At 35.7% G+C, this 25,738-nt stretch overlaps 1 protein-coding gene across 2 annotated transcripts; it reads right to left on the bottom strand.

Moving 5' to 3' along the window:
• Positions 1-387: 387 nt before the first annotated feature.
• LOC125240507 (probable chitinase 2) lies at positions 388-24,397 on the bottom strand. Of its 2 annotated transcripts, XM_048148410.1 has the most exons (9): positions 24,287-24,397; positions 8,913-9,095; positions 7,354-7,454; positions 5,158-5,423; positions 3,835-3,974; positions 2,458-2,612; positions 1,611-1,956; positions 1,548-1,574; positions 388-1,298 (listed from the first exon to the last, which is right to left on the bottom strand). In XM_048148410.1, the coding sequence occupies exons 1-9, from the start codon at positions 24,345-24,347 to the stop codon at positions 1,108-1,110; spliced, it is 1,470 nt and encodes a 489-aa protein (XP_048004367.1). In that variant the 5' UTR covers positions 24,348-24,397; the 3' UTR covers positions 388-1,107. The 2 variants fall into 2 exon arrangements, with proteins under 2 accessions (XP_048004367.1, XP_048004359.1); XM_048148402.1 differs by having other exon boundaries at positions 1,548-1,956.
• Between the last annotated feature and the right edge of the window lie 1,341 nt (positions 24,398-25,738).

Below are 25,738 nucleotides of genomic sequence, written 5' to 3' on the forward strand. Positions count from 1 at the left end.
AGTAGTACACCTTTACAAGAAAAAAGGTTATAAATCCTAACAAAAGGTGAGTTGAACAATGAACATGGAGCAATTTGACAAGACTTGAACATTGAACAAGATTTGAGCTTGCAAAACGTTATACCTACTGTACGTAAAGGTGCTGATAGACTTGAATATTTGCTCGGCGCAAAACATCTGGCGAATTGTTCAAAGAACTATTGTGTCTTATAACCTCGTGTTCAGCAAGTGTTCAGAGAATGATAATTAAAATACAAGTGAATGATTAAGTTTATTAGTAGGTAACTTAACTAATCAGTTTAAGGAAGCCTTCTTAACTATGATCTTGAAAGGATATGTATGCCTACAAAGACGGAGATGGAATTATTTTTGAAATGAAACAAATTGTTTTTTTTTTATTAATTTGGCAAAATTTTATTCATATGGTTTTTGTAAGTACAATCAAATTCAATTAAAATTAGGTATTGTTCGTAACTAATCATATTTAAGATTAGAATTCGATTCACGGACCATAAGAGTAATAATTAATAATGAAGTTTTTTTATAAATAATCAAATAGTTAATACGTCTTTACAGAGATTGAGGCAAAGATCAATTCGGCATTTTTGCCAAAGTCGTAGGTTGGCATTTGGAGATACCAGTTAACAAATTGAACATCAAATCACATCAATTAAAGTAGGTACAGATACAATTCAGACATTTCCAATACAAGGTATAATATAATACGAGAATTTTACTCTTATGATAGCGATATGTAATGCAGAAGTTTAAAATAAAATAACAATAGTAACTAAAGTTTTTTGTACTCGTAGGTAGTTTTTAATAAAATAAAATAAGCTCAAAATAATTTTAGGTGCATTGAGTTGGTTTAGGAAGCTAAGTTATTTTACATATTTTCTCCTAATAGCATATTTAATACCAAAGAATATATAATTAGCACAGGTATAAAACTCCGTAAAGAAAAAACGTACCTTAGAACGAGTCGGGAGATGGTAGTCTATGCACTGTGGCTACACGTTTTACTTTGGCACTATTTTTGTTTATACTTGAACCTCTTTGCTAACCCGCATCAGAAACTTTTGATAGCCTCAAGACACCATTCGATTTTCAAGCTTCACATTTGACAAGGTACCTATAATTGCAGATTTTATTCTCATCATCCCACACCAGATTGGCTGGACAGTTCATGAGTGTGGGAACCATGCCGTAGTTTCCTTGGACACAGATGAAGAAGGTGGAACAATCGTCAGGGTTGGGTATTGGACCTTCTTTAGTGCATAGTGCTGAGGGTGCTGATGCTGCAATAAAAAAATGAATGATGAGAATACACACATACAAGCTGCAGAAATGACTGACCCCCACCGCGTTGATTGTTTTGCTAAAACCCGAAGGGTTGTTCTTGTTAGACAGGACCCCATAAACTTTTGTCAAAAGGCATACATTATTTGTATCCGTATGTAACAATTGAATGTATTATCATGAATTAAATCAATCAAACAGTTCAGAAAGACAGAAATGTATAAAATAGGATACCAATTTTGACTTACTTGTTGTTGTCGTAGGTTTTACAGTAGACGTCGTTGTAGTACTAGTAGTAGTAGTAACAGTAGTTGGGTGTGTAGGGGCCGCAGTACTTGTAGTAGTAGGACGTTTAGTTGTTGTAGTGGTACTAGGAGTAGTAGTAGATGTAGTAGTAGTAGTACTAGATCCAGCTAAAGCTGAGTTAATAGCCCTTAATAAAGCAAAGTCCTCTCCACACTTCCCGTGGAAGTCATCAGTTTCGATACTCCAAACCATGGCACCGGCGATGCCGAGATTCATGGCATATTCGACCTTCTTGGCTATGGAATTGGGATCATCGTAGGATACCCAGTTTTTGTCTTGGATGGCATATGGCACTTGAGCTATGGAATCGTAAAGGACGTCCCAGGTTTCCGTGTTTAGTTTGGTGCAGAACTGAAAAACAATACGAGGTTTATTTAAGGGATCTTTATCTCAGACTTTTGTTAGTGCTGTTGTAAGCTCTAAGGTCATTTATTGTATGTAGGTATAAAATTCTGATATTAGTTTTTTACCCAAAGACAACAACAACAACAACATACAATCACGCCTGTATCCCATGAAGGGGTAGGCAGAGCACATGAAACTACTCAAGTTTCAGTGTTACTCTTGGCAAATAAGGGGTCGATAGAAAACGAAAGTGTAACATTGCAGTGACAGGTTGCCAGCCTCTCGCCTACGCCACACTTTAACCCATATCCCACAGTCGCCTTCTACGACACCCACGGGAAGAAAGGGGGTGGTGAAATTCTTAACCCGTCACCACACGGGCGATACCCAAAGACGTGTCCCGATTTTTTAGCTTTACTGACTTCAAATTACCCACCTGTCTATCAATGTGTTTGCATCGCATTTTTACCTTAGTAAGACAAAAGTATTGTACGCCTACCAACTCACCTCGTTGTATCCAACAAAGCCTTTTGTAGCAGTATATTGTCCAGCGAACCCAACCCCACTTGATGGAGCCCCTACCCCATTGTTATTCGCATCGGTCAAGTTGAAAGTCCTGCCGTAGAAAGGTATGCCCATTACAACCTTTTCTGGGGGACAGCCTGAAACCAAAATACTTTTAGAGGAACATGATCTGAAAACTGTGTCTATCAAGTTGCTATAAACTCCATAATGTACAGTACATTGTACAGCAAGAAATCTTCCCTTTCATCAATTTTAACGAAGTATTGCGCCTATATGTATACACATCAGTGGCGGCTGGTGAAAATTTCTGCTAGGCAACACCAGAGTAAATAGAAACCTACCTTAACATTAGGTACTAGTAATCAATTTTAGGCAAGCCGGTGGGAATCAGCTTGTATGGACCAGCCGCTGCTGGTACACATAGCCCACACAGAGGGTCTATATTCAAAACAGAATTGAAGGAGCAAAATTTCTTATTATACGACTGTGCAGTGCTTGGATATACCTACCCACTCGTAGCACATCTACAGAAACGGATGCCCTAACTGTCCTAAGTATGGAACCTTTGTTAGGATTAAAAAAGACTTTGATTGTCGTTTGTTTCCTTTCTTTTAGTGAATATTTTAAATATATGATTTTGACTCATGGAGATCATATACATCTCTAAGGAGAATTAGATTAAGTAGATATACATTTTATTTTTAGTTGTGACATTTAGAGTCATTTGCACCTCTAAAGTAATTTAAAACTTTTTTTTTTGTATTTGTACTTTTTATATTAAAATTTAGTGTAGTTCTTGGTTGTAATTCGACATTTAGAGACCTTCTACATCTCTAATTAATTGTATAGAGTTAACTTTAGTTAGAACTTAGAATCAGTATATAATAGTATCAATTAAAACCGAAATAAATTACACAGTCATATGAAAGAAAAAGTGACTAAGTCCTCTGGTGCCTGAGGCTGGAATATTTTCAATAGATTATAATTTAACTTGTGTTCATTGGAATAATAGTATCAATTGTAATTTCAACTCAATTTTAAATATTTTTTTAATACATATGTACATGTGACGTGTAAAAGTGCCCCTGTGGCCTATTTGCTGAATAAATTATTTTGATTTTGATTTTGTTTCTGATTTATAATAAGCGTATTGCTTTAATAACAATAGTTCCCATATTGAACCTCAAAGAAACCACAAGTAATATTTCTTTTTCTTCAACCTAGCGTTTTCCCGGCCTACGTCAGGGTCCCATTTCTTGCTCAATCTTCTCCACTTTGCCCGGTCTTCGGCATCCTGAGGTGTGATATTGTTCTCTTGCTTGATAACATTAAAGAAAATTAACATATAGCTAAGGTTACCTTGTGAGAGCCAATAGTTCAAAGCGGCATCCACAGCGTAGATCCTACCCTGATCTACGTGGAGGGGAGCGTTGTGGCCGGTGATCGAATCCCAGGCGCCATAGAGGTCGTATGTCATGATGTTTACGAGGTCCACGTACCTGTTGACAGATAATTATTTCCTGTAGATTTTGAAATTAAAGTAGGTGCCTAAATGCGGGATGTTACTCCGTCAGAACTCGAACCTGTGACCCTTGGAATACAAGGGAGGTTATTTTAAATTCATTCTTCGTTTAAATTAAAAATTTGTAATGTCTCTCGTAAACGTTTCTGCTTGATCGAAAATCAGTGTCCTGTACGTTAGGTACATCAATTAGCAGCAATGTGCCAAAGAGATTATACACAATGTGCCCATAAATTTTCTCGATATTTTTTAAATCTTACAATCCATACTAATATTACAAATGGGAAAGAGTGTGTGTCTGTTTGTTTGTCCGCCTTTCACGGCAAAACGGAGCGACGAATCGACGTGATTTTTTAGGTGGAGATAGTTGAAGGGATGGAGAGTAACATAGGCTACTTTTTGTCTCTTTCTAACGCGAACGAAGCCGCGGGCAAAAGCTAGTTATGTCAGATTTTTAAAACACCTGAAATACACACTAATGAGAATTATGAAAATGTTGAATAAAACAGTCTTCGAAGTCTGGAATGAGAAGTTTCTAGAAGATACTTAACTGAAACATTCAGATACAAAATCGAGGTATATTTGTTGAAAGTTGTTTAGACAAAGTGTATAATCTCTCTGTGACGTGTTTTTATGTTACAGCAAAAGGAAAGGGATAAGCCGCTGTTAGTTATATCTTGTTCCGCGCCTCGAGCTTCTTATAAGCCCTTGTAACATTTACATAAGAACTTGGGCCTAAACAAAGAGTGTCTCTGTAAATGTTTATTTGGAAGCTTGGCTTGTGTATAAACACCTACGAGTTGGGATAAAATAATAGCACATGACATAACTAAATCTGTAGTACTGGTTTGTAAACAAACAGATATTTAAAAAGAATTTGGTAAAGTTAAAAAAATGGCCTCGATAACAATACAATAATATCAAATCAGAAGAAGAAAACCGTAAGTATAAACGGATGGAATTGAACTATTGAATTATTTAAGAATATATACATATTAGTAAATTGTACAACGAACACCGTAAGAACTGCAGTAAAAGATGATATTGATCAAACGCATTTGAATAATGAGATCACGAGGAAATGGAAGAAACATACAACTCTGGTGCAAGCGAAAAATGACGATGAATTATGTTTTATTTCAGTTTAAAGAAAGTCTTACTTGGCCACATTAGGGATATCATAAGACAGCGACGCACTCGACTCCACAGCGGCAACAGCAACAGTAATCAACAGTCCATGTTTATCGAACTCTTCCCTCAATTCCTTCAGTAATAAAGAGAAGTTGTTCACGTCAGCAACTCCCTGAGTACTGTCCCGTTGGTTGGGGTACTCCCAATCTATGTCTAAGCCGTCGAAACCGTAGGTCAGGACCATATCTCTGGCGGTAGTGATGAAGGTCTTGCGCAGGGTAGCGGAGGCTGCCATCTGTTGAGAAATTTCGAAAACTGAGTGTTTAAATGAAAGCTAAGAAATTGAGAAAAGACGTCATAAGGTACCTTACCTTTGATGGCAACTTTACCTTCCTTGGTAAGTGTCTTCCAAACAGGCAATATTTTCACTGCAATATTATGTGGCCGGCAAATATTGCTGCCTCTTCTAACATATGAGTGAAGGAGGGACACAAATAATGGCCGGCCATATAATGACATATACATAGAAAGGCTTTATTTAATATCACATTACAGTGTTAAAATTAAAATAAGTGGAACAAACAGCTTGATATTGAATGACGTAATGTAATGAGAATATGACCCGTTTATAGAAGCCCCTATAAGAAAGTAAAATACATAATTCTAATACCCTTTTTTTTTAATCTGTGACTTCTGAGTCCAGTTGCCGCGAATGATACGGTCGGCTGAATTCAATTAATCCGATTTTTATTCGTATGCATAGATATTAATAAATCTGTTTGTATTAATGAAATTTGTGAAATCATCGTTTTAATTGAAGTAAACTTTAAAGTATAATAAAAATCAAATTATATAAGAAACTAAGACTAAACTAGCTAATGTCTACTTGAGGCATTGTACAAAGGATACTGGCGACATTTCCTCGCTTTATCGCAATGCTGATACATTGTGCGAGGAAGTCGCCAGCTCTTCGGTCAAAATACATATAATACCCGTGAGTGACTTTAAACTTTTACTCAAACTTCCTTCCCTGACTCGAATCGTTTTCTAGCGTCATCGTCGTAATTTTGGATATAGCAAAAGATAACAAGTGTTCACACAATACAACATATATACGTTTACCCAAGTACTCGTTCGAAGACCGGTTGACGACACATGACGTCACACACATACGTCACGGCCCCCGCGCCGCGTACCTACATTAGACTGCACCTTACAGCCGAAGCGGCTACACATATATCTGTATAAATTTATCGAAATTACCTAAACTACTTGTACCTAGTTATTAAGTTAATAAAAAGAAGATAGTGCTATCCTGGAGTTCTTCATTCTTCATAAGAAGACCTTATATTGAGGAGTACACCGAACAACAAGAATGCACGTATTCGCCCCGTTTTCGAATTGCGGTTTCGTTAGCTGCAACCACACTGCTCGTTGTTAACAACGGCTCAAATTCAGGAGTTTGCATATAAGTAAGGTTTTGGCCTCGAAATAATCGCCGGTCTTCAGTGTAAGCCATAGCATTGCGAGCATATGCGATTTTGCGTTGACTGAAATCGATTGACAGAATGTAGGAATGACAATGCATTTGTCCCGTAAAACAATTGAATACTAGTACGGTAATTATATAGTCAAATGTAAAATATTGTGTTACCGACGCATTATGTACAACACGTATGCGTATGGCTTAAACGGCTTCAAAATATTTATATATATTGTTAAATACATACATACATACAATCACGCCTGTATCCCATGAAGGGTAAGCAGAGCACATGAAACTACTCAAGTTTCAGTGCCACTCTTGGCAAATAAGGGGCACATAATAATAATAATAATATTGTTAAATAACTATAAATAATCTCAAGAAAAGTTTAAAAGGTTTACCTACATGTGAAAATTTAGAACCACTATTTTAATAAGACATCAAAACTAAATCCAAATATGTTTGCTATAAATGAAACACAAAAGGACACGATACGAGATCGAAATACCTAGCATAAAACCGCAGACAAAGACGTATTCGTGTTTAAGAGAAAAGGGACGACCGCCCCGTAACCAGTTTCTCATACAAAGGTAGTCCTGATATTCTTCCCTGTTTCACAATTTAATTTTAATGTGTGCAAAAATATTTTCCACGATGAAATAGGTAGAATAAACAGGACTACGTTTCTATGGGGAATTTGCCGTCTCCTATCCTCAACAAGAAACATCAAAATACTTACCGTGGAGTAGTTTGCAGATCCCTGATTCCAGCCCCCGACGGCCAGAATAGTTTTCAACTGGTTGTTCTGTTGCTTCAATGCGTTGAATTTCTTGAAATTGTCTGAAACATGAAATACGATGTACAGTGAGCTGTGAAATTGCATGAAGACATTATGAATTTATAGATAAATTCTCCATGTACTTTTGAAAGAAAGAAAGAAAGAAAGAAAAGACATTTATTCAGTACAGCACACATACACAGGACAAAATGGTGAAAAAAAAAAGAAACTAATAATAAAAACAAATACACAAAAATATCCTAAGAAAATTACAGCTCACTGTACAGTTAACATCAAAAGTAGCGGATGTAATACCGTGTTGGAAGAAACTACAATTCTGTAACGCATAAACAAAAGCAGATTAGTGTCTATACGTAGAAATAATAATTCCCCTTATCTATTTCTGAACACGAACTGTACAGATTTATTTATTTTTAACTTCTGATTAGCAGAAACGTCTGCAATCGATGCCACTAGGCTTAGAATAAATTTAAAAGTGGAAAATGTCTGCCTTGGGTGAGACTTGCTTGGGTGGCTCAGTTGGCAGAGCGCTGGAATATTGATCCAGCGGCCGTGAGTTCAAGTCTCACCCAAGGCAGACATTTTCCACTTTTAGATTTATTTATATTTTGAAAAGTTTAGGTGTAAACGAGATAGGCGCAGAACCGGCAATTTTTTTATAAGCAGACACTTATTGTTACAAACAGTAGATGATTTAGGTAGTATTTAGTAGTCTTACCCAGTCCATAAATAGTTATAAGATGATGACGATCAGAATACAGAGGACGTAAGTATTGAAAGTCAGACATACAGAATTCTCCAACACTTTGATAAACCAGTGTAGTGTCCAATGCCTTACATCATAAGGATCTTACCAAGTCCATGGTTATCTGCCAGATCAATATGAGGATCGAGCAAGACAAATCCTATCGTAATGGAATCCATCAAGAATTGTCCGGAACTTGAAAAAAAAAAACAGTGTAGTGTCCGACGCCTTAGGTACATCATTAGGATCTTACCAAGTCCATGATCATCAGCTAGATCGAGATACGAGTCGAGCGAGACAACAGTCTCATCATCATGGAATCAATGAAGAATAGTCCAACACTTAGATAAAATAGTCTAGTGTCATTGGGCACACAATACATTGGACTAGGCCACAGAACTAGATAGAAGAAACAAGTTCATCTATTTGTATAGGGGCCGAGCGTGTCAAATTTTGTACTGAAGTTGTTTCTTGCCTGTAATTTTAAATATGTCTCAGGCTCTTGATTGTTCATAATTTTTGTGTTGTTGCAATTGAATATCACGTAACGAGGCATTTTTTATGTTTTGATTGACTTCAACTTACAAAAATTGACGCCCGAAAGCTGCAAGCTGCGATTAAAGACGGACAACTCAGTGGATTTCACTGAGTTCATTTGACACGCTAAGTAGATACGTTTGCTTGATCTATGGTATATATGACATCTGTGGACTAGGCATTGGTATTGTATTGCATCATGTATTGTGGATCTTACCACGTCCTTGGTTATCAGGCAAGTCCAGATACGGATCGAGCGAGATAACAGTCCCATCGTCATGGATCCCGACGAAGGTGTAAACGAGATGGGTGCAGAGTGAAGCGTTGATGTCGGAGACGGAGAATTTGCCGTCGCCAGAGCGGTAGGTGGCCCATGTGCCGTAGTAGCAGACTACGACTTCTGTGAACAAAAATAATTCCTATCTTAATTTAAATATTTTTTTTTGTTTTTGTCGAACTAGACCAACAATGAGATGGCGAAAAGACCAGGGTACGTAGCCGAATGGCACAAACGCTCACGAAACGAAACGCTCGTAGATATCTATCTCTATCGCTCTTGCATATTGGCGCGACAGAGCCAGACTACCTTTCGCGGCGTTTCGTTTTCGTTTCGCTTCGCAGAAATGCCATTCGGCTACGGCACCTGGAGTCATCTTGTGGTGACAGGCGGGAGCGTGCACAAAACCGTGACGAGTGGCGGACCACTGTCGGGCATAGGCCTCTCTTCCTTTGATAGAACCTAGGCTATTAAAAAATTCTTCATCTTGTACCATATTGCCGCTACTCATCAGAGCCAACTTGGAAATTGAAACCAGGAATTGGCGTTTAAGAAGTATAACGCTTTTTTGCACATTGTATATTTCCTCAGTCATCCGTTGACCACGAACGCTGTAAAGTGTTCGAATCGTCGGGATGAATTGTGAATTTATTATACGCGATACAATCCGTTTTCATAGTTTTATTTCATAAGTAAAACGCTCTAAGAGTATATTTTGTTGTGTTCTATCATAAACCCAAACCCAACTTCGCTCGGTTCTATTTTAATATATCACGTCTTTAGATAAAAAAAAGACTCTTATAAATACAAAAACAAAAAAAAAGACAAAAAACAAAAACTTAATTTCTGGCCGGGATTCGAAACCCTGACTGACACCTACGATCTATCTGCGTACATTAGACCGACCTCGTACGACTGAGCTAAGCGGAATCGATGCGCGCGCGGCGAAATTAAGGACCATATTTTACGTTTACAAACGCGAAAGAAAAACTCATGAAAACTCGAAAATTCGCGTTTTCCGGGATCTAAGGCTACGCTAGATCGATTTTTCACCCCCGAAAACCCCCACATAACAAATTTCAGCGAAATCGTTAGAGCGGTTTCCGAGATCGTCGGTATATATAAATAAATATACAAGTATAAATAAATTAATAAATTTTATTTATTTATAAACGATTTTCTCAAGTTGGTAAAGCGCTATTATGTACACGTATAGGCTGAGAAGTTTCAACCAGATTTTATTACTTTAAAATTAAAATTTTCACTAAGCTCCAAAGCATTTTCCGCAGACATTTTTGCTTGAAAACACCCATTTAAAATGAACACGGAAGCACAATCAATGCCAAACATCTCCCCTTTAATAATCGAATGAGCTTGACCAACGGGCACATTTCATTCACCCTCCAGTAGGCCAGAGACGGGCTCAATATACCGAATTATACAACCGATCTAAATTGAGATATGATTTATGATGTGGCGAGATGGTGACCGGGTACAGCACATACAGTAGGCTAACTTATTTTAAGTACAATTTTAACATGTATGTCTTCACAAATAAAGAGATTCTGATTCCTGATGTGGGTGGACCCACTTCCTGATACAAAAGTGGCTAACATTTTAGTATCACGGAAAAGAAGATAATTAATGTCGACCGTAGTAATTATTTTTGTCAAACTGCCGACATTTTTCTAGGCAGTTACATGCATCATGATCATTGTCTAGTGAAACCAATCGTGAGTCACTTAAAAATCTGCACCCAGTAGGCTCGTGTTAGGGCTCAATGTAGAGACATATACATAAATAATACAACCCATCTAAAGTGAGTGGCAACAATGTGACCACTGCGGCATACAGTAGGCAATCTACTTTAGTAAGTACTAAACTGGCCCAGTAACAATACTAAAATCTTAATAGGTTATTGACCTAATATCCTAAGTCTGACATTATAAAATTACCTTTTTAACCCCCGACGCAAAAACGACGGGGTGTTATAAGTTTGACGTGTCTGTCTGTATGTATGTCTGTCTGTCTGTGTTTGTGTCTGTCTGTGGCATGTGGCATCGTAGCTCCCGAACGGATGAACCGATTCAGATTTAGTTTTTTTTTGTCTGAAAGCTGAGTTAGTCGGGAGTGTTCTTAGCCATGTTTCATGAAAATCGGTCACTATGTCGCGGTCGGGGGTTTTTCAAAATTTTTATTTTGTGGTTAGGTTATAAAGTGTAATACGTAATCCTCACTGTATGGAACTTTAGTCTGAAATAAAGATATTTTTTATAGCATAATTACGTCTAAAATACTGCGTTATAAGTATTAATATTGTATTATATTATTCATTTATTTAGATACTAGCGTTTGCCCGCGGCTACGCTCGCGTTAGAAAGAGACAAAAAGTAGCCTATGTCACTCAGGTCACTCTCCATCCCTTCAACTATCTCCACTTAAAAAATCACGTCAATTCGTCGCTCCGTTTTTCCGTGAAAGACGGACAAACAAATAGACACACACTTTCCCATTTATAATATTAGTATGGATTTATTACCTACACGTGCACGTCTTGTAGTCTTGTATTTATAGTATTTAACCTATCTATATAATCACTAAACAAAGTACTTTAGTTTTATTGCGGGCTCTTCAACTCAAAGACGTCATTAAAACTGAAAGTGGAAAATCTTTCTATTGCTACATCATTATGAATCACAAATGAATGCGTTTCAGATTCACTGTTGCATTATCTGTTAGGAAATGCAGTGTATTTTAAACAATAAATACTGTAAGTAAAGTAACTGTAAAGTAATCAATAGTTACCATCTTTATTTAAGTATATTGTTTTGTTTGTAACGGTTTGTATAAATTACCGGTTCGCCTCCTAGAACAACCAAGCCCTAAGTTCCCTGGCATCTTGGTAATGGAGAAGAGGGCTCCGGTATATTTAGCAAGGCCCCTGGAAATTCAATGAAGACTTTATGTGTAGAGGACACTGTTCAGATAAGAAAGCACATCCGGGTTCGAATCCCGGTAAGGGCATTTATTTGTGTGATGAGCACAGATATTTGTTCCCGAGTCATGGATGTTTTCTATGTATAATATAAGTATTTATATATTATATATATCGTTGTCTGAGTACCCACAACACAAGCCTTCTTGAGCTTACCGTGGGCCTCATTCAATCTGTGTAAGAATGTCCTAAAATATGTATTTATTTTATTTACATCAAATATTTTATGTTGTGTAAAGTACATATATAATGACACTGAGATTTATATTATCTTTTTCTTCTGTGACAATTTGATATGTATTCTCTGACGAAGAACGACGTATTATTAAGCTATAATATAAATTTATTGAAATTAATTTCCATAGAGTACCTAGTCTGTTAATATTTTTTGATGAATACTTTTGCATGTTAAATTGTATAAGATGTAATGTTTTGAAAAGAAGTGGCCCGCCGAGTTTCCTGAGGGGGGACTGAAATCTTCTCGAGGCTGAGGCGTAGGGTTAGAGCCGGCGTAGCTTTCTTTGACGTTCATATGCGCATTGTAATATGCCTATTTGTAAAATAAATATTTCATTTTTTTTTTCAAGTGCCATACGTACTTCCTGGATCCCTATGTATTTTAATCCAGGTCTTTGTGTGAAAGGTCCCAAATATTTTTTTCTTTAAACAGTCTACTGTAATTGTCTCCGTTACTCTCCTTCCGTAGCGTTAACCTGACCAGCGCTACTAGTTGTCAGTCTCGAGACGGCATTAATCGCGATTGATTAATTGCGATGTAACCAATACAAACTAGTTACGCCGCAATTACAAGTTTACAACATTTATTGTGACGTTCAGAAGCGTTACCATGAGCACAGTATAATAAAGAGGCCGCTCCCCGCTGGAAGTGCCGCCTACCCCTCTCGGTTACCTTACAGTTACCGCCTGTCAAAAACGCGAACAGTCGACCTGTCATATTTCACTTATACAAGCATAGTACGCGTTCACCTACATGAGCTTAGACTGTGTGCTAGGAACGCGCCTCTCTTTCACATATTTGATCGCCAGTGCCCGGAGTGTGCCACGAGTTAGCGACCGTGTCAACTCATATCTGAAATACTCGATCTTGAAGTTATGATTGTTACGAACACACTAGCGGGTTATCAACGTCGTAGTTAGGCTATTATACAAAGGACCGTTCAGTTCTGACTAAATCGTAAATACTACTGCAGTATTTTAATGTCAGAACGGCATTCAATGCAAATGATTTGAAGTGTTCTGCACACCAACTGATAGGTTTTAATTTTAATTGTAAAACATGACAAATTAAATAGAAATTAATATACTCAATTTTACTCCTAAGTTTTCTCACTTTTGTAGATAAAATCAACATTCTTATAAGGCATAATTTACGCCCTGAAGGAACTTACATAAGTACTTATAACATACATACCTAAGGGTTTCATTGGATTGTATGTAACATCAACAGTCCGTAATGTACATATATTCTGAAATCGCATGCGCGATCGCACCATCTAAATACGTTTTGATTATCAGTTTTAGTTGAAATCAAAGCTACCTACTTTATATTTTACAATTACAATTAAATTAACACGATGTAATGTACAAGAAGTGGAATTCCTTGCCGGCGGCTATATTTCCGACCTCATATAACCCCGCAACCTTCAATTCAATGGTGAACAGGCATCTTTTGGGCGAGCTCACTCCATCGTAGGCCACGTCTTTGCCTTTGGCTAGTCTGTGGTCAAGAGTAAGCCCATTTAAAAAAAATATTACTTACTGTCATGCCCCTCCACAAAAACGGTCAGCAAAACGACTCCAAACACAAATTTAAGAAACAAAGACATTTTCAAAGGTTACTATAATTACACAGATAAAACTAATGATAATGAAAAGCCAACTAATAGAATAATAAATAGACGACATTTATATATGAACGTTATCTAGGGAATCAAGATCAAGGGGATTAAGGTGAAGTAACTAGATAATAGTATTGAGTAAGATTACTTTTTATTGGTCAATAAAGATATGACTGTAGGGAAATACTTTCACAGAGATAAGGATAGATAACATTTCACGTAGGTACAGTCAACCAATTGGAACCATAGGCCACTCTACAACCAAATGAAATGACAAAAGATTTCTTACAATCTGACTTATAACGTCACTATCACATAGTTCTCCTAGTGTTCCAATTGGTTGACTGTACCTAAAATAAAAACTGTTTATTTCTTTAAATTATTTTATCAGTAAGTACATGCTTATATCTTATCTACCTAAGATCCGTTAATAATCTATTCATAATTCTATTCTCTAATATTGTATAAAACGCGTACCTAGGTGTTTACTCAATTTCCCGAGAGATGTCACTTTTGCTTTTTACAACTAGCTAACGTTATGTGTATATGTTGTCGTAATTTATATAAGAGATTTTAGTTATTTTTGTATCGATAAAGAAGACGAGAAGACCTGTGTGGTATTCAGTTCAGCCGATTAAACGTACTTTTGGTTTATTATTAAACTGGGCGTTTGATTTAAGGCTTTTCCCTTTCGAGACCAGAGTTCAAAGTTAAACATGGTCCTTCGAGCCGGATAGTCAGGCGGGTTTTTGTAGTAGAGTCAAAGTGCGGCGGAGCCTTTCTTCAACTAAGAAGGAGAGTTCAGTGAAGCAGCGCACAGTGGCGCCACCTAACGGCGTCCAGGCTGAGTCACCGGCGTTGCGACAGGAGCGCATGCGCCAAGAGTTCAACGAAGAAGGAGCTTTACGTCATCAGTGTCAGTTCAGTGAGTGTATGTCAAGTGTGAACTGTAAGTACAATTATTTATTAGTCAAGAAATTTTCAACCTTGTGAACAGGAGTTTATTTTGTGATGTCGGTTTATTTTGCTACGGGATTTTGAACTTTATTAACAAAACGATATTTACTTTGAAGAATTCGATTGTTTACATGGACTTATAAAATATTAGGTTGTAGTTTGTATGAAATTGAGTAGATTAGAGACTTAGAATAATTCGGAAAATCCTGTTGGAACGGGGAATCCGTGCCCAATTTTTACTCAGAGTGTATCAAAATTCAAACACTTGTAAAATTTTCCGAAATTTGATTTTGATATTTTTACGGTTTTTATTTTTATAGAATTTTTAAAGTGTAATAAGTTCAATTCAAAATCTGTTTTGTCTAAAGTTTGATATTTGTATTATTTGCAAACATGGATTCATTGCTAAGCTTTCAAAATGACTTGTCTAGTCGTATTTTTAAAGCTCGTGTTAATTTCAAAAAGTCTCCGAAATCACGCATAACGGAGCATTACATAGAGAGTCGACTAGACACCCTAGAGCAGCTTTGGTCAGAATTCAGACAAGGTCATAAAGAGTTAATGCTTACATATGATCAAGTACTTTTACAAGCACAAAGCTATATTATTGAGGACACTTATGACAAAACAGAGGATGAATACACAGATTATAAATGTGAATTGAAAGATCGTTTGACTGATTTCCTAAGTTTTCATTCAAGTCAATCAAAGGTCAACATTCAGGACAATACATTTGTAACAAAGTCAGATTCGGTAAAACTACCCAAATTAACCATCCCTTATTTTTCTGGCAAATACCAAGAATGGATAACATTTCGAGATTTATTCTTATGTGTGATCCACAATAACAACTCCTTAGATAATGTACAGAAATTGCAATATCTAAAGAGTTATTTAACAGGAGAAGCAGAGCAGTTGCTGCGGAATATACCGGTAACAGACTCAAATTATGATAGAAGTTGGAATATATTAGAGCAACGATACAATAATAAAAAATACCTGTCACATTGTATCCTCCAACGTCTCTTGAGTCAAAAGCCAGTAGCCACTGAATATTCTGCTCTTTTAAAGGATCTTTTAGACACATCAACAGATTGTTTAAGTGCATTGTCTAATTTAGGCATTGATGTTTCCACATGGGACATCATAGTGATACATCTGTTGAAATTAAAGCTAGATCCAGAATCACGTAAGCAATGGGAGCTTAATGTATCGTCTAACTTGGCCTCAGATACATTTCCTACCTTGGATCAGTTCAAAGAGTTCTTGATCAGCCGGTACCGAGCTCTAGAGTTTATTGAGCCGAGAAACGTCAATAAGGCCACCAATGCTTACGAGAAACCTTCAAGTAGTGCAACAATACAAAATGTGTTCCACATTGCTAGCGCATCTGTCATAGCATGTGAGTTTTGTACAGAACCCCATAAACTGTGTTTTTGTAAGAAATTTGCCAAAGAGGACATTGTGAAAAGACACGAATTTGTTACAATAGGATATGTTACAATTGTTTAGGGAGCAATCACACTGTTAGATTTTGCCAAAAAACCACAAACTGTCGAATTTGTAAAAGAAAGCACCATTCCTTGCTTCATGTAAGGGAGGTCCCAACTTCAGTTGCCATTTCAAAGAATTTAGGTCAGGTAGCTGAAGGTGTCTCGGAAGAAGCCACGCACGTCTCTCCAGAGATCACGCCAGTAGTCAACTGTCATGCGGCAGAGGTTGCTAATAACGAAAAAACGTTGTTGCCCACAGCCCTTGTAAAGGCTGAGTTGCAGACAGGTGATTATCAGGTGGTACGCGCGTTATTAGATCAGTGCTCACAGGCTTCATTTGTCTCTGAAGCTGCTGTGAAGGCATTAGGGTTAAAGAAATTTCCCATAGAGAGTTCAATTACAGGATTAGGTGGCGAACATACCTCTGAGGTCCCTAAATACGCAGTTGAGTTGAAAGTTCAATCGCTCACCGATCCAACCTTCAATACAGTTTTGAAGGCTTACATTGTAAAGAAGATCACTACTTATCTTCCAAGTGAGAAAGTAGTAGCTCCAGAGTGGGCGTCGTTACAGTACATCAAGTTGGCAGATCCAGCTTATAGTTCACCCAATAAAGTGGATATACTATTGGGAGGCAAGGTTTATTGCAATATACTTATGGATGGCCTACTGAAAGGTCCAAATGGATTTCCATTAGCCCAGAACACCATGCTCGGGTGGATTTTATCTGGCCCACTGGATTAATTAATTTGTTTAGAGTTTTGAATCTTACGTTTATTAGGCCATTTAGTTGTCAAAACTATAGTAAGATATTAATGTATAATTCATCGTTTAAAATTAATGTTCTTAGTTCACGTTAAACTCTCTTAAAGTAAACTGAAGATGAGAGTGTCCTTTGAAGAAAGTTTTCTGCCTCAATCTTTTTGGTCTATTCTTAAGAGTGGTTTTTCGGCAGAATTAATTAAATATTACTTTCTGTACATATAGTTTTAATTGAAGTGTTAACTTGCCAAGTTCAAAACTGTTTTAGATCATAATTATTATACATTTTTATATTAAAGGAAAAAATGGAAAAATTTACGCTTCCGGCGGGACTGCGAATGGTGCGGGTTCAAGTCCCGCCGGAAGCGTAAATTTTTCCATTTTTTCCTTTAATATAAAAATGTTTAGAATCGTTAGCAGACGTTTCTGCTTAATAAAAAATAATTTAGTATGGGTTAGCACATTGTTACTGGTGAATTCTCAATATAACTTGAGACTCCAGTGCCGTTACAAGATGTAATAGTCTGTCGGTAGATGGCGCTAGACGTCACCCCAAGACGTGTGTACAAAAGGAAAGGCATGGAAAGATTTGCGAAGTCCGGCGTGGCTTCCGTAGCTCAATTGGTAAGAGCATTGCACGGATTGCAAAAATGGTGCGGGTTCAAGTCCCGCCGGAAACGTAAATTTTTCCATTTTTTTCCTTTAATATAAAAATGTTTAGAATCGTTAGCAGACGTTTCTGCTTAATAAAAATTATTCATAATTATTATAGTTATATTATGTTGTGAAGGTCAATAATTTTATGTTGTGTTTATGCAAACATGTTGGAAACCGTACCCACCAAATTTGATTTATATTCAGTTCACTTTTGATTTCTTGGTCACTTCATGGTGGGCGGTCATGATGAAGGACATGTTGTCCTTGGTGGGCGGTATGTATTAAAACGCGTACCTAGGTGTTTACTCAATTTCCCGAGAGATGTCACTTTTGCTATTTACAACTAGCTAACGTTATGTTGTCGTAATTTATATAAGAGATTTTAGTTATTTTTGTATCGATAGAGAAGACGAGAAGACCTGTGTGGTATTCAGTTCAGCCGATTAAACGTACTTTTGGTTTATTATTAAACTGGGCGTTTGATTTAAGGCTTTTCCCTTTCGAGACCAGAGTTCAAAGTTAAACAAATATCTATTCAATACCTGGGCTAACGAACTTTGCTTTGTAGTTCTAAATCTCTAATATTCGCGTTTCCTGAGACCTAAGACTAAGCTAGATCGATTTTTCACCCTCGAGAACCCCTACTTAACAGTTTCACCGTTCCTGTCTGTCCGTCCGTCCGCGGATAATCTCAGTAACCGTTTGCACTACCAGGCTGTTTGGTGCTAATATGTATCCCAACAAACAAAATATCCTTATAAAATCAATCTATAAGGGCTAAACACTCATAGTAGTTTTAAAATAGCATTCATTATGCCAGAGTTCCTTATAGCGACTCATTATAAGAGAATTTGGCCTAATAGTACATTTACTCTTATAATTTGGCCATGTACACGTTAATAAGTCAAATTTATATGACTGCAATAAGGGTTTAAAAATATTTACTCTTATAGTAGCTCATTATAAGAGGATTTGGCCAATAGTACATTTACTCTTATAACTTGGCCATGTACACGTTAATAAGTCCAATTTATATGACTGCAATAAGGGTTTAAAAATATTTACTCTTATAGTAGCTCATTATAAGAGGATTTGGCCAATAGTACATTTACTCTTATAACTTGGCCATGTACACGTTAATAAGTCCAATTTATATGACTGCAATAAGGGTTTAAAAATATGTATTCTTATAGAAGCCATTTAAAATGCCTTTTCGCTTTATAATATTCAAAGCACTATAAAAGCTTTTGTTATGGCCAATTATTCTTATAAAAGTAATGCATAAGATAACTATGATGCTTTATGCCTCATAGGAGCATATAATAAAACGTCTATCCAGCAAACAAATTATAGCATTTTATAAAGTGTTTTAAAGAATTAAAGCAATACATTTTCTCTTATACAATAATTATAAAGGCATTATTCTTGAAAGTGTCGTATTAAAAGTTTTTATAAAACTTGATTCGTCATTTTGAAAATCCAGCGAATGTGAACAATCTGATCCCAACTTATCGATTAGTGGTTCCGTAGAGGATGCCATTATGGAATAATTATAAGAATATGCAGGCAAGCAGCATTGACAGTAATACAGGTATATCGTTAAATGATGAATTGAGTTTGGATTTAGCTTAATAATTATATTTTTTGTTCTTATTTAAGGTTTCTGTAGCTCTGCGGTGAAAAATGTTAAGGTATATACAGCGGGGCCGCGGGGCAGATCTCGACTGGAGGGCAAATGTAACTGGTCCATTGTTTCCATGTTTTACAATGTTTACATTATTAAATAGAGTGTCCACCGGTTATACCAGACTAGCATGCACTCGGAGGTGGCCAATTATACATAACTGAGCGTATAGGAGACTATTACCAAGGCACTCAGTTTTTTATCCATCAGTACCTACTAATATTAATTTTTAAGATTAACTTTATTAGAATAAGTTCCAAAAGTGTATTCCTTACTTTATGGACTTTGGTCTGAAATAAAAAAAAATCTTTTATTGCGGGTTATCATTGTGAATGTTGGACGATCTGAATAAGTGAATACAATGTTCGGCTATTTTAAGAAGAAACCGATTTTATATGTAGTCCTTTTGGGACTAAGACAGATTAAAATTGAGGACAAATAAAGACAAACTCACTGTTTTTAAGATATTTATTTATGTGCAACGAAACCAAACCGATACAAGTAACTTTATAAGATTAATATTTTCAGTTCTATTGCTCACGATGTTGCTGTTTCAATGAGTCTACATACTTCAAAATATTAATATATTCTTCAGAGCGCCTACACGGTGGTAGAAATTGTAATTAACCTATCAGTAAATTTCCAAAATAATAAGTAGTTTCTTTTATCGAGGTCTTCATCAAATTCACAAAAGATATATTGATTTTCGTTTTCTTGTTTTGAATTATCAGCGCCATCTTTGCTTGGTGTGATTTTCTTACAACCTAAACTATTTCCTGCGTCCTCTTCCATTTTGCATGTTTTTTGATCCACCACTCCTGGCTTATTTTTGGGTGTAAGTAATGATTGTGACTGATTTTCTCCATCAGAATATGTGCCGTTTTGTAATTCATCTGTAATAAAAAAAAATATTTATTTGAAGTCTTAGGCTAGGCTGTTTATAGTTATCGACACAAAGTCCATTGTAATGGCGGTACTGAAATCGTCTGTGGTTTTCTATGGCACTTACTTACTAAGAGGAGGAGAAGAGTTTGTCATCTTCACGTCACTAAAAACGGCTGACTATATATCTCATCCACAGATTCTGTAACAATAACCATAATAATAAATATCAAATAGAGTATTTGACTCAGCATTTACAATAAATCAATAGGAAGTAATAAAATAAGGTACCAGAAGATTAAATATTCCGAAGCACAAGTTTGTTTTAAATTGAAAATTCTAGGTATAACTTCCTAATGAAATATTGAAAATATCAGTATTACCTGACATGCTGCGGACTACACGGTTTTATTTTGTTCTATGCCGGTTAATCGAACCAAACCTTTATCAATGCGTTCCCCAAAATACCGGTTTAAAAAGAACGGTCTTTCGAACAAAAATGCAATTTTTAAAGTTTTGCACCAAGTACGTGATAACTAGACAGCGGATTTCAGGTAGCGATTTAAATATTAATATGGATATGACTAGTGCAATTTTTTAAATACATGTCATGTGGTTTATAATCTATTATTATTACCTACATCGCACACCACAAACTTCACTGAATAATTAGATTAAATTAATGTTATTTTTTATTTTATAAATTAAAGTATTTTATTCTAAATAATGGACTTTCAATTTAAATATATATCAGAAGCGAATTATTTTCATTTTTATATTCTTTGAGCCATAATAGAAGTTTTTACTGTGCAATGCGCAGAAGAAATATTAAAGAAATAAGTATAAATAAATATTTTTTTTATTTTTATTTATTATCATTATAATTTTTGCCCAATATTCACAAAAGCATCCAAAAAGGGTTTTACTTTTATGTTCCCATACATTTTTCGTGTGTAGAAAACATAATAAATATTGTATACGAGTCATATTCATATTAATATTTAAATCGCTACCTGAAATCTGCTCTCTAACGATAACGTTATGAATTTTTAACTGGTATCCGTTACAAATATTTAACTAGATGGTAAGGTTCGGGATTTCACTAATTGTGAGAAGGAACCCTAAAGATATATAAAATGGCGAATCATAAGTAACACCGGTGGCTATTATAAAGTGTTTACTCTTATAGAGTATTTGTAAATGATGTGCTTACTGCTTTTACTCTTATAACAGCCTTGCTCAAGACATGTCAAAATTAATTAACCGCATTTTTAGTACAAAACCGTTGAAATACAAGGGCGCATTAATAATACAACACATTTTATATCACATTTCACCATGAAATTGGATTCCCACACAGTTTTCATAATAAATAAGCAAATAATTGTAATATGTAAAAGTTAACTTACCATTTACTAACTTGCAAAATGGATGACTTGATGATGATGTACACACAAATCACTACGAAAAGCACAATAAACTTTTAAAACAGCATCCTGTTTCGCCGTTATGAGTTTTACTCCCTTATATCTGATGATCACAAAACGTGTACAAGAGCTATTGCCCTTATTAAAGCTTTGAATATGATTCTTACAAGTATAATTGCCTTTATTAAAGCTTTAAATATGATTCTTATTAGTACATTAGCCTTTTAAAAGCACTTTTCTTGCCATTATAAGGTTAACTTTCTTATTGCATGCCATAATAAAACACGTACAAGATAAGAAAGCTAATAATATAGCAACTACAAGGGGGATATAAGGTTTTTGGCCTTATAAGGTGTGCCCAAATGCCCTCTTGTAAAGGGTTTACAAGGTTATTATAAGAGTACTATTTTTGGCATTATAAGCCACTATAAGACTAATTTTTGTTAGTTGGGATATCTATTAAGGTTTACCCTTGAATCGCCGACAGACACTTGTTCGAATATTATTTCAAAGACAACGTTTCAAATAATTTCATTTCATCGACAGTTCATATCATAGAACAATCGACACAAGTAAAATCAAACCGTAGACTTTTACTTCGTAGATAACTTACTCCGAGTATACTTTACATCGTGGTATTTCATTTCGTGTTTTTTCATTTCATTTTGTTTTACATTAAATACAATTCATTACGCATAATATTATTTCAATTATGATTCTTTCTAAAATTGTACAATTTGTAAACTGTTTGTTTGGTCACAGTTCTAACCTAACCCAAACCTACTCGGTAAGCTGGTCGTTTTTGTGTGTGGTCACAGTTCTAACCTAACCTAAACCTAATTTAAAAGCCATTGGTTGTAGTGTAGGTCGCAGTTCTAACCTAATCCTAAACCTACTCTGTAAGCTGGTCGTTTTTGTGTGTGGTCACAGTTCTAACCTAACCTAAACCTAATTTAAAAGCCATTGGTTGTAGTGTAGGTCGCAGTTCTAACCTAACCTAAACCTACTCGGTAAGCCGTTTGTTTCTGTGTGATCACAGTTCTAACCTAACCTAAACATACTCTGTAAGCCGGTCGTTTTTGTGTGTGGCCACAGTTATAACCTAACCTAAACCTACTCTAGGATTTAAGCCAATGGTCATAGTTTAATTATGGACGTAAATATGTGATGTGCCACGATAAAATCGACAATTTGAAGTTTCCTAGAATAGAAACATCTATTAACGTGTAGTACGACAAATGAGAAAGTATTGTAATAATACGTCGAATAAATGAATTGCGATGTTTTGTAGTTCTGCTATTTGAAGTACTTTGAAACGAATCAGCGATGAAACAATATTCGTTGAATAGTATTTATAATAACTAAGAAAATTTCAAATAAATAGTAGTTGAAACAAAATTACTCGAAACAATTTTACTCGAACTAAACTTTCGATGATTTGCTGTCGATGAAATGATATTCGATGAAAAGTTTGTCGGCGAAACAAGGGTACACCATCTATTAACCACGCCGATCAAGTGGTAAAATAAAAACTGGAAAAAAATGTTTTATTAGGGTAACACGTTAAGTGGGGAGTGATTTTTTTTTTATTTCAACCCTAAATTGTGATATATTGTTTAAAAATGAATAGGGGTTTACTAAAGTCATTTTTTGATAATGGTAACATTTTCGGAACGGAAAAGTTGACCAGTTTTCCGTTCCGAAACTATTAACATAACATAAAATGTTTTCGGAACGGAAAAGTTGATCAAACGGAAATGTTGAACAGTTTTAAGAAAATTGCACAATATATTTCTACTGTGTGTTATTTAACCGTATATATGCAAAACATGTTTTACCTTAATTTACTTATATACCTAAGTATCTTTAGCGTATTTTCTTAAAAAATATATATTATTAAAATTGGTTGACGCAGTCCAAAATTATCACCGAAAACACTTAAATATTGTGACTGCCGGTAAACTACGGAGCCCTATACTGAGCGTGGCCCGATACGCTCTTGGCCGCCTTTGATCAACCAGAACTCTTGTTGAAATTCGCAAGAGTTCTCCCAAAAACTTTATTTTATTACAGTCCACTACATCGCATTCCTTCCGTGACTTTTATGTAGGAACTACGGCAACCTAACGTTAGCGGCATCTAAATGACGCGCAGAGACATCTATCGACAATTTGTGATACTAAACTATCAGCAGCAGTCAGTCAATGCGTAGGTAGACTGTAGTTTTAAAATAGGTACTAATAGCTATTAGTTTTACGGGGGGGAATTATTGTTTAACCGCACGTACCAATATTGATACCCGAGCAAGCTAAAGAGTCCAATATTGAACCGGGAGCGTCGAGTGACTTAAAACGTGGAATCTTGGGCGTGCACGAAGTTAAAACAAATTTTGCCACAAAAAATCAGATCAATTCGTCGCTCCGTTTTGCCGTGAAAAACGGACAAACAAACAGACACACACGCTTTCCCATTCATAATATTAGTATGGATTTATGTTCCAAAGACATCAAGTTAAAATCTGTATGAAATTTCTCGTGGATAAAATGCAATTTTGCTATCTGTTTTCGAATAACTGTGACAATGTAATTAAGTACTTACTGTCGTGCCCCTCCACGAAAACGGCCAGCAAAATAACTCCAAATATAAATTTAAGGAACATTTTCGAAATACTATTATTACATTAATTGTACAGATGGATCTAACAACCGAATACCAACTAATAGAATAAAAACTAGGCGACATTTATATATAAAAACGTTATCTAGGGAATAAAGATCATGAGGTGAGGAAACTAGATAATTGTATCGACTTAGATTACTTTTTATTGGTTAATAAAATTATGACTTTTTAGGAAAATTCTTTCAAAGAGATAAGCTACACATAGTAACATACACTTAGATATTAGTCAACAATGTAATAAACATAAATGCTATAATTATTAATGTTATTATTATATTACGTATATTTTTAGGTCGTTGACACAGACATCCAACCCTGTGTTGGTATAGGCTACTTGCCTCCTCCCCCCCCTAGGGTGCATTGTACTACCGCATAAGAACTAGGTGGGCTTACCGGGTGCTGTGACGGGAGCTGCTGGCAGATGCCTCTGCATCGGTACTATCGGTAGTTCTTCTGATTTACTTTTACTATTCAATGAAATATTTAAATAGGCTTCTAGACTCATATCGAATTTGGCACAAAACATTGTTGTTTCCTGTAGTATTTGACATAAGAAACCAATTTTTATAAATTTTGGGTAATAAAAGTGATATTTTCGATTGAAAATGTGTGAAATATTTTTTTTAACTTTGGCCACCGAAAACGCTGTCAGCGATGTAATGACGTCATAGAACCTAACTTAACTTTATGTCGAGTCAATCACTGACATGATGAACTTTATGCCTCATACATAAATGTCAGAAAATTTTGCGTTCAATTCGATTGACGTTATGCACAGACAATCTATAGATTAACATGACTAATGTTGTTTTTGCCTGATTAAGTGAAAGTATACTTTAATAATGTTTTTTTCGCTTTTCAAGTCGTAATAAAATATGGTACCTAATATTTTTTTCGGTTCATTGGACAGTAATTAATAATATAAGATAGACTTTAAAAAAGGGTCAAGTAGCCTATTCAATGATAATTTTCGGCTGCCTCTCGTATAGATTTTTGATGACACTGAAGTTTTATTTGGACGTATTACATTTATAATTTTTAGTAGCAGGCAAGTAGCCGCGCTAGAACTAATGAGCGTAGTACAGAAGAAAAGTAGAAAAAAGGTTATAAATCCTAACAAAAGGTGAGTTGAACAATGAACATGGAGCAATTTGACAAGACTTGAACATTGAACAAGATTTGAGCTTGCAAAACGTTATACCTACTGTACGTAAAGGTGCTGATAGACTTGAATATTTGCTCGGCGCAAAACATCTGGCGAATTGTTCAAAGAACTATTGTGTCTTATAACCTCGTGTTCAGCAAGTGTTCAGAGAATGATAATTAAAATACAAGTGAATGATTAAGTTTATTAGTAGGTAACTTAACTAA

This window comes from Leguminivora glycinivorella, chromosome 2 (genome assembly GCF_023078275.1).
Source record: "Leguminivora glycinivorella isolate SPB_JAAS2020 chromosome 2, LegGlyc_1.1, whole genome shotgun sequence".
In the NCBI taxonomy this organism is placed as follows: Eukaryota; Metazoa; Arthropoda; class Insecta; order Lepidoptera; family Tortricidae; genus Leguminivora; species Leguminivora glycinivorella.

What these genes read in the sequence shown, in the direction of transcription:
- LOC125240507 (XM_048148402.1), bottom strand. Translation starts at nt 24,347, where the DNA reads ATGTTCCTTAAATTTATATTTGGAGTTATTTTGCTGGCCGTTTTCGTG. An exon ending in GAACTATTGGCTCTCACAAG is followed by an intron (nt 2,613 to 3,834) that starts GTAACCTTAGCT and finishes TTTTGGTTTCAG; the next exon opens with GCTGTCCCCCAGAAAAGGTT. An exon ending in GCTTTGTTGGATACAACGAG is followed by an intron (nt 1,957 to 2,457) that starts GTGAGTTGGTAG and finishes ATTGTTTTTCAG; the next exon opens with TTCTGCACCAAACTAAACAC.